This window comes from Sardina pilchardus, chromosome 15 (genome assembly GCF_963854185.1).
Source record: "Sardina pilchardus chromosome 15, fSarPil1.1, whole genome shotgun sequence".
In the NCBI taxonomy this organism is placed as follows: Eukaryota; Metazoa; Chordata; class Actinopteri; order Clupeiformes; family Clupeidae; genus Sardina; species Sardina pilchardus.
Window position 1 is genome coordinate 8,211,622 of NC_085008.1, and position 10,000 is coordinate 8,221,621.

A 10,000-nucleotide genomic window follows, 5' to 3' on the forward strand; every position below is an offset into this window, starting at 1 on the left:
CATTTCTCACTTTATTCAAACTTACTGCAAATAGACTGTCTTTTGGATAGTTATATATTTGAAATACACTATATTGCCAAAAGTATTCGCTCACCTGCCTTGACCTCAACCCAATAAAACACCTTTGGGATGAATTAGGATGGATACTGAGAACCAGTCGCCTCATCCTCGTGTGTGACCTCAGAAATGCGCTTCTGAAAGAATGGTCCAAAAATCCCATAAACACACTCCTAAACTTCCCAGAAGATTTGAAGCTGTTATAGCTGCAAAGAGTCAGACCGACATCATAATAAACCCTATGGATTAAGGATGGGATGTGTCTGAAGTTCATATGTGAGTCAAGACAGGTGAGCGAATACTTTTGGCAATATAGTGTATGTACAACCTTTGTGTAGGATGTAACTGTGTCTAAATGAAAAAAAAATCCTCTTGTATTTCCACCTGCATTGTGTTTTTTTTTTTTCTCTCTGACAAAATAGATCCTGATTATTGCCTATCATGACATCACATGGGAATTCAATTCAGAGCCTTCAACCAGCGTACAAAAGCCACCTGAACCTGAACCTGTGTGTCTGTGTTGTGGGGTGTGAAAATGGGTGCGCAGTGCTGAAGCGTTTGCCAGTGTGTGAGAACCTGCCCAGTGAAGCACAAAGAGATGTCACACACTAGCCGTGCCAGCTTTTAATGGGACTTTATCTTGCTGATCTAGCTAGCCAGTTTCTTGTTTTCTCTTTTTGTAAAGTTCTTAATAAGAACTAAGAAGAGCATTCTTGTTGTCCACAAGCGAAATTCCACGACAACTTGTGATGGTCACAATATAATTGAGGTGGTTAGATGCAAGTAGGCCTACTCAACACTTACATCCTCATGATGTCTGCCTGGTGTGTCAAGGCCTACATCAGAGGTTGAGAAGTGGTCTGAGAAACCAGTGCCACATTTTTTAAACTGAAGTTGGTGCAATAAACTCTTGCAAACGCCCTTTGGAAGGACAGAAAACACATCTGTCATGTCAACAAAATCAGTTACTTAGTCATTTTCAAAAGGAAATATATGTCCGTGTCATTGGACGTTGATGATGTCAGAGCAGCTGTTGGTGCAGATATAAAACCCGCCTCACACCGGGTAAGCAGCTGTGATTGGCTCCTGAGATTACAGTGCGTTTTGGAAATCCCTATTGGAATGGTGTCTAGGCGGATCTGCCAGAATAAACTCAAATGTGCTCTCAGATTCACCTGGTTCACAGAAGCCAGTAATTCTTAGGAAACACTAAAATTAGGAAGAATTCTTCTTGTGCGAGTATGTGTGTGTGTGTGACTTTTAATCTCAACGAGTTTCTAATTACTGGTAAAATGAAGTTTGGAATAATACAACAATAACATCTCATGATTTCTGCCAAGTGTGTGTTCATCAGAAGCTGGACACCTGCTGCAAACCTGAAACAAGCAGCACTTCTGCAAGCATATAGGAAACACAACTCATGACTCATGTCGATTCTTAGGGAGAGCTCTGGTTTCCTGGTAAGTGTATTTTGAAGATGGTAAGTGTATTTTGAAGATGTCCTGACAATGGCACAATTCCTGAATTCTTAGGAAACTCTCATATGAATTCTTAAGAAGATCTGTTCCTGGTTTTCTGGTGAGTGTATGTGTGTGTGTGTGTGTGTGTGTGTGTGTGTGTGTGTGTGTGTGTGTGTGTGTGTGTGTGTGTGTGTGTGTGTGTGTGTGTGTGTGTGTGTGTGTGTGTGTGTGTGTGTGTGTGTGTGTGTGTGTGTGTTGGTCTGTATTGGCCACAGATGACAGACTGGGTGTGCTCTTTGCAGCGCGGCTGCTTCTGTCTCGGCTGGGTAGGCCGCTACGCTGCGCTGGAAGAGGTCATGGGAACAGCACCATAGTGGGGATTAGTGTAAGCCGCTTGCCTGCAGCAGCGCTGGATTGGATGCCAGGCCAGCCAGAGTCGTGCCGCCCGAGCGACAGCGCTCCAAAACCGTCTTTTGACCAAACATCGCCGGCACTGCAGCAGGCCTCAACCCATGTTTCTCTACAGTATATAGCCTGAATGTTACTCACTAGCCCTCCGCTGTCACTGTCAGAACAAAGCTCTTCTCTCGAGAAGGGAAGAGAGATGGAACATGGGTTCAGGAAATGACCTCAGGCTGGACAAGAACCTGCCCCTCCCACCCTTCTGAATTATGTGTTTCTGCCCATTTGCGGTCTGGTTCTGGATGGATGTGGTAACCTGAAAGACAGGGTTTGTCTGTAACAGTACCGTGGTGGATGAGTCTTGAAACAGAGGACGTTGTTGACGTCAGTGACCATTACAAGGACTGACTGTTGGGGCGTCACTGAGGCTTTGACTGTCAAGAATGACAAACATCTACTACTCAGCAGGCAGATGCATTAGCTCACTTGCGGCCTTTCAATTACAGACGCAAACACAAACTTGAGCCTCGCACAAACATGCAAAACAGGCCTTTCAATTACAGACACAAACAACACTCACACACACACACACAAACAAGTCACAATGTTTAGACAGCTGTAAGATTTCTCTTTATTCCCTACACTGCCAGTAAAAATTCCCACCTGCCTCTGTTAAATTACAATAATCATTCCGTCTTAAATAAAAAATAAAAGAGACCAGTTGATGATGTTTTTATCTTTCTTTCTATTCCGGCCAATGGGCAGAATCCAATCCCAGTCTCACATTTTCTCACATTGCGTTGTCTCCCAGTGTGGTGAGCAGAGCAGGCAGGTCTCCCAGTGTCTCAAGCGTGTCTCAACCGTATCTCAACCGTGTCTCAACCTGATGGATGTCCCTCTCTTAAGTCTTAAGACAAATTATCCTGAGACAGGGCGGGTGGGTGGGTGTCGAGGGTGGAGGGCGGATGGGTGGGTGGGTGGGTGTCGAGGGTGGAGGGGTAGGGACTCACAGTCTTATGGGACAATTGAGGAATAAATAATGAGGTGAGGGTGGAGGTGGAGGGTGGTGGTCCAGGGGTATTGGATGGAGGTGAGGGAAGAGTGTGTGAATCACCACTCCACCCCCCTCTCCAGCTGGCCAATGGGATGCACATCTCAGCCCGCTGTTATGCAACCGGCCACTGGGCGACCAATGAGAATGAGAGAGGGGCTCGGAGGAGGGGCGAAGGGAAGAGCTTATGTATGAGACAGTATGAGACTTACATCTGAAACTTACAGTGTGCGTGTGTGTGTTTGTATGTGTCGTGTGTCATGTGTGTGTGTGTGTGTGTGTGTGTGTGTGTGTGTGTGTGTGTGTGTGTGTATGTGTTTTCCATGTCCAAGTCCCCTAATGAGTCTCTCAGAGCTCGTCCCGGGAGGTGGAGGCGGCGTGGGGAGCTGGGGCCGGCATGTGGGCTGCTGCTGCCTGAGCCTGCTGCTGCTGCTGCTGCTGTTTCTGCTGCTGCTGCTGCTGTTGCTGCTCCTGAGCCTTCCTGGCCTTGTACTGCCGGTCCCAGTCAGTGGACACGGCTTCGTCGTCCCAGATGGTGGAGGTCTCCGTGTCGCTCAGGTAGCCCGGCTCGCCCGTGTAGTGTGTAGGGTACAGGAGGAGGGGCTCCACCGAGAACGCCCGCAAGTCACGCTTCTCAAAATAGGACATGTAGTCCGCACTGGGAGGGAGGAAAGAGAGAGAGAGAGAATGAGAGAGAGAGAGAGAGAGAGAGAGAGAGAGTAATGTTGCATGTCTTGACTTTTGTTTGTAGAAAACAATGCTTTCTACAATTACAGCACACACTTTGACAGGCTATATTCTCAAAAGTAGAGGATAGAGTTTACAGCAATGTAGTAGAAGACACAATGACATTTCATTTTATTTGTGTGCAAATTGTTACTGCTGGTTGTTTTGGAGAAGTACCTGTAAACAGTTCAGACAATAAAGTTAGTTTGAATTGTAAATGAAAGAGAGTTGAGAACTACTGCAGTCATAGTCCATCACCAAGGCCAAGAGGGTAACCATAAAGAGTCATTCTGCCAGTCAGCACTTTGAAGGCATGCAACTCATAAGGGGACACTACACTAAACTTTACACACACACACACACACACACACACACACACACACACACAGACACACACACACAGACACACACACACACACACACACACACACACACACACACACACACACACACACACAAACATGCTCTAATAAAACATGCACCAAACACCCAACTGGACAGTGGGCACACAAAACACACACAGTGATTTACACATCAACTGGACCACACACACAGATGTACGGGCTTAGGCATATACTGTAGATATACACTACACTACACACACACACACACACACACACACATGCACACGATGTCCACAAACATCCTTCCCCACACTAACCGACTGAAACCCCGGCCAGACATAACTTCATTATGCTCAAACCGAGATGTTCCCACAGATAGCAAACCAGCTTGTTTGTTTAGTTTGTTTATTTGAATTCATATAAATGATCATGTACGTACTGTAACTTCTCAAACATTTTACAATTATGCACATGCTCGCACACACACACACACACACACACCAATATAAACAGACACACACACAAACAATCACAACCATGCGTACAATCACACACACACTCAAAATGTACATTCACAAACACACACACACACACACATACACAAAATGTACATTCTCTCTCACACACACACACACACACACACACACACACACACACACACACAGAGGGCATGTTTGTGTAGTAATTCCAGCGTGCGCTGCAGTGCTCCCATCCCCCTCCTGTGCGCTCCATCAATGAGAATGCTGTCCCTCTGCAGCAGCAGCAGGAAAAGCCAATCCAGCCATACATTCCTCCCCGAGTAGAGGAAGAGAGGGAGAGAGAGAGAGAGAGAGAGGGAGGGAGAGAGAGAGAGAGGGAGAGAGAGAGGGAGAGAAAGGGAGGAAGAGAGAGGGAGGGAGAGAGAAAAGAGGGAGAGTGATGAGGAGGGAGGGAAAGAAAGGGAGAGAGAAAGAGAGGGAGTGAGACAGACAAGAGATGGGAAGAAGGGTCAAAAGGGAGAGAGGGAGAGCTGGACATACATACAAGCATACATACAAGCACGCACACACACACACACACACACACACACACACACACACACACACACACACACACACACACACACACACAAACATGTCTTCTTTATTTATTGTCCTTTTTTGCCCGTACAAGTGCCTGTTTGTCATGTTAATAATCACTTTCAATCTAAACATGAATCAGAAAAGAGGGGGAGAGTTGGAAAAGAGACACATGTTTTGACACAGATACTTCAAGATGAAGTGAGGGAGAAAAGGATGGATAGGGATAGTGATAGAAACTACAGGGAGGACAGGAAACACCGTGAAGGTCACAGAGGAGTTGCAGAGGTCAGAAGAAGACAGAAAGATAGAAAGAAAGAGAGGAAGAGAGAGAGAGAGGTTTGAAAGCCCTGACATGGACCAAGGACTAATGAAAGGCTTCAGAGAGAGAGAGAGCGAGAGAGCGAGAGAGAGGGAGAGAGTGAGGGAGAAAGAATTGATTAGAGGAGAGAAGGGAGGAGTGACAGGTGAGGTCGGAGAGCAGGAGACGCATGAGACAGGAGGATAATGGAGTGGGGGGGGGTATTAGAGATTAAAGAATGGGCGCAGAGAGAATGACAAAGAGCCATAATAACAAAGAGAAGAAGGACAGAACAGGGAGACTTAGGAGCCTAAAGCAGGAACCAAAGCAGGGACCAAAGCAGTTCTTACCCCGGTTGGTGTTCATGTTGGAGCTATTAGACTCAACTGTTTGCTGAACTGCCATTGATTATTGAGCTATTCTTGTCCTTTTACTTTACTGCTGTCAGGCTCACAAAGCTCGTCTGAGTTTCAAATTCAAAAGGGAGAAAGTGACTGTAGCTGATCTTATTTGTGTGTGTTTGATGACAACATTGGGCGATACCCCAACTGTCTGGCAGAATGCACCTAAACAACACCCTCGTTAAGAAAAAAGGAAGTTCAAAGAGGAATCTTGAAAGAGTTCAAAAGAAGAATCGGGAGAGTTTTGAGTTCTGAGGAATAGCTGAGAGAAAGAGCCAGAGAAAAGGAGAGAGAGACAGAGAGAGAGGGACAGAGAGAGAGAGAGAGCGAGAGAGAAGGGGAAAGAGGGAGAGAGGGAGTGGGAGTGAGGGAGAGCCAGGACTAGTGGGGAGTCAGGTTGAGCAGGATTCCCTCCGGAGGAAGCCTTCAGACAGGAGGGCATTGTGGGACCAACGGGGACACCGTAGCTATTGATCCCCTCTGAACAATCAGCCCTGTGTGTGTCTCACCCTCCCGCCTTCCTGACAGGAGTGTGTGTGTGTATGAGACACGTGTGTGTGTGTACTGTGTACATGTGTGTACGTGTGTGTGTATGTGTGTGTGTGTGTGTGTGTGTTTGTGTGTGTGAGAGAGAGGGAAAGACAGATGGAGAGAGAGACAGTGTGTGTGTGTGTGTGTGTGTGTGTGTGTGTGTGTGTGTGTGTGTGTGTGTGCGTGTGCGTGTGCGTGCGTGTGTCTCTCTCTCTCTCTCTCATCTTGTCTGTATGTATGTGAAAAAGAGACTATATGCCTTAATCAGCGTATTTAAGCTTAAGAAGTACTACGAGACTGTCAGGAGCAAAAGTGAGGCCACCCTTTGACAGTGTGGACGGTGGTGAAGAGCAGTATCATATTCCATCTACGTGTGATCAGAGGTTTCTGTGTTTGTGTGTCAAAGGTCACAGCCAGGCTTCATGAATGGCTCTCTGTCTCGCTGGTGTGAGGAACTCCGCTACCTGTGCGCAGTCGGCCTCTAAGTTAAACAAGGTAAGGCCATATGTCGGAGGAATGAAAGGAATTCTCCTCAAAGTGGAACCCCTCAATCAGCTGCCCCCGTGCTGAGGACCTGAGCCGAAATATACAATTATGCAAAAACAGAAATGTGCAGTCGTATGCAAAAAAGCACGGAAACGTATAGAATGACCAGGACACTTAGGGGCTCTGCGAGTGTGGACGGACGGATTCTTTTCCAGCAGAGGCTTTTCTTAGACAATAGCTTCCATACATGTAGGACACGGCGCACATGTTGGGCTTCTTCACTGGAGAGGCCAGAGCATGGTTCTGTCTGAGGGCCTTCCAGTATGCATGAGAGTAATACAAACAATTGATCTAATGGTCACGGCCACTGATGATGACTTATACAAACTAGCTGCTGGGCCACATATGTTTTAATTTACCCTCTCATTAACATGGGACAGAGAGTTACTCTTCTGGTAGGGAGTCATATTTTAATATTGTTCTATGTTCTACGTTCTAAGGCAACATAAAAATCCGCACGCCGAAGAGCTCCCAAAATATATATTTTGTATCAAGTAACATTTCAGGCTTTAGCAGCCCTTTCCTCAGACTTACTACAGATGTTCTCCAATCACTCGATTCTGATGTTAATCTCATAGCATTATTACCGACAACTGCACTCATTGATGCACTTATTGTGGTTTTTAATTTGTTGTCAGAATTGCTCTTAAAAGCTTAAATGAGTTTACCCTGTTGTAAGTCGCTTTGGTTAAAAAGCGTCAGCCAAATGTAATATAATGTAGTGTAATGATGTGGCGGTAGGCTACTCACTTTGGGTGCTTGTTGAACATGATGGGCAGGAACTCGTCGACGGGCAGCATCTTGCCGAAAGGCTGGGCCCCCAGCAGCTTGCGGACCCCCCGCTCGGACAGCGCGTAGCCCAGCGTCCAGTAGGAGTAGTCGGCCACCACCAGGTTCTCCACACCCTCCACGGGCGCCTCCTGCTCCTGCAGCTGCATCCGCTTACGGCCCACATATCTGGGGGAGAGGCAAGGGGAGGAGGGGGTGATGGGGTGGAGGGTGGATGGGTGGAGGGGAGAGGATGGGGTGATATGGTGGAGGAGGGAGGATGGGGTGATATGGTGGAGGAGGGAGGATGGGGTGATAGGGTGGGTGGATGGGTGGAGGAGGGAGGATGGGGTGATAGGGTGGGTGGATTGGTGGAGGAGGAAGGATGGGGTGATAGGGTGGGTGGATGGGTGGATGGGTGGAGGAGGAAGGATGGGGTGATAGGGTGGAGGGTGGAGGGTGGATATTAGTGGGATTGGACATGAAAGGTCATAGGTTTGAGTCATTGCCTGCTACAAATCAAAGCAAGGTAAATCAAGTGTAAGTGTGGGTGTGTGTGTGTGTGTGTGTGTGTGTGTGTGTGTGTGAAAAAGAGAGACATCAGGAGAGAGAGATAGAGAGAGACAGAGAGAGAGAGAGAGAGAGAGAGAGAGAGAGAGAGAGAGAAAGAGAGGGGTAGACTGCAACAAGGCAATGATTGTGTGTGTATGTGTTTCAGTGTCAGGGTCATGAAAGGTCTAACCTTGAGTCACTTGCTATTACAAAGTCAGACCAAATGTGTGTGTGTGTGTGTGTGTGTGTGTGTGTGTGTCTGTATGTGCTGTAAGTAATATGGTCTTACATTAGGTCCCAGTCCAGCTGGGCCTTATCTATATCATTCATGATGTCCTGGATTCTCCTCTTAAACTTGGGCTGAAACCTCACATCATCCTCCAGCACTAGAATCTTCTGCAGCCCACGTTCTTGCATCTAAGTACACACACACACACACACACACACACACACACACACACACACACACACACACACACACACACACACTACGTATTAACATTTGGGGTTGATCACAGTATACCTACTACAGCTAACTACTACATCACAGTATATACACTACAGCTAACTAGACTACACCACTGGTGTCTACTGCAGTACCCTTACCTGAATCCAGGTGGCGTGGTGGCTGAGAAAGCAACCAATCTCACCCCTGGTCAGCACACGGCCCGAGTACGGGTCCTTGTAGCCCGGCAGCATCTCAATACCCAGAGCCTGCAGCTGAGATGTGTTCAGAGCCCTGAGAGGAGAGGGAGAGAGAGACAGAGAGATATAGTGAGAGAGATAGAGAGAGAGGGAGAGAGAGAAATATATAAAGTGAGAGAAAGAGGATGAGAAACAAAAAGAAAGGAAAAACAGAGGAATGCCAACGAAAGCATTGGCAACCACTGAAAACAATCATAAGAAACTACTACTTGCACGGCTTTCCTCTACTAATTTCATGTGTAAATATACATCCAGCACATGCCTATATATAGGCTGTGTGGGGCTACTGGCATGAGCCATATATATTTGAGGGATGCACAATTTGAAGCTGCAGAGCCGGTAGCATGCTTTCAATCTCTTCAGCGTCAGCAGTCAGGCCACTGGCCACGTGTGTGTGTGTGTGTGTGTGTGTGTGTGTGTTTATGCTGAGTGAAACTGGCCTCAGCTGGACTCATTGCCAAAACAAGGAGTGACACTCATGGCACTGGTAGAGTGAGAGAGAGAGAGTGAGGAGTCAGGCCGGCGAAGGCAAGTGAAGAGCTTAGTGTTCAGGGCAGTGTGTGTGTGTGTGTGTGTGCCTGTGTGTGTGTGTGTGTGTGTGCGTATGTATGTGTGTGTGTGCGTGTGCGTGTGCGTGTTTGTGTGTGTGTGTGTGTGTGTGTGCGTGCGTGTGTGCGTGTGTGTGTGTGTGGATGTGTGGGCTTGTTCGGGTGAAAGTCTATTCATTTGTGTGTGCGTGTGTGTGTGAGTGTGTGCGTGTGTGTGCGTGTGTGCCTGCGTGCATGTGTATGTGTGTGTGTGTGAGTGTGTACTGTATGTATGTATGTGTGTGAGAAAGAGTGAGAGAGTGGATGTTTGGGCCTGTTGGAGTGAAAGTCTATTCATTCGTGTGTGTGTGTGTGTGTGTGTGTGTGTGTGTGTGTTTGAGTAGTGAGTGTGTGTGTGTGTGTATGTGTGTGTGTGTGTGTGTGTGTGTTGAGTAGTAAATGTTTGTGTGTCTGAGTGTGTCCAGCGACCTACTTTCCATCCACAGCATCAATCAGAGAGGCCTCCAGTCCGAGGACAGACAGGGTGCTCAGCATCCGCTGCCTGCGGTCC

The 10,000-nt window shown here is 47.3% G+C and overlaps 2 protein-coding genes across 2 annotated transcripts in view; one reads left to right on the plus strand and one right to left on the minus strand.

The window, feature by feature from the left end:
- The window catches only part of LOC134102388 (putative C->U-editing enzyme APOBEC-4), a 6,351-nt gene extending 5,741 nt beyond the window's left edge, over positions 1 to 610 (plus strand). Inside the window, exon 3 of the mRNA XM_062556472.1 lies at positions 605 to 610. Within this exon, the coding sequence (XP_062412456.1) occupies positions 605 to 610 (6 nt within the window). The remainder of the gene's footprint in view (positions 1 to 604) is intronic.
- A 2,282-nt stretch (positions 611 to 2,892) lies between these two features.
- Positions 2,893 to 10,000, minus strand: part of colgalt2b (collagen beta(1-O)galactosyltransferase 2b) — a 33,852-nt gene continuing 26,744 nt past the window's right edge. Inside the window, exons 8-12 of the mRNA XM_062556663.1 lie at positions 9,923 to 10,000; positions 8,804 to 8,936; positions 8,487 to 8,614; positions 7,628 to 7,834; positions 2,893 to 3,628 (exon numbers count right to left, since the gene is read on the minus strand). The exon at positions 9,923 to 10,000 is cut by the window's right edge and continues 29 nt beyond it. Coding sequence (XP_062412647.1) covers positions 3,319 to 3,628; positions 7,628 to 7,834; positions 8,487 to 8,614; positions 8,804 to 8,936; positions 9,923 to 10,000 — 856 coding nt within the window. The 3' untranslated portion in view covers positions 2,893 to 3,318. The remainder of the gene's footprint in view (positions 3,629 to 7,627; positions 7,835 to 8,486; positions 8,615 to 8,803; positions 8,937 to 9,922) is intronic.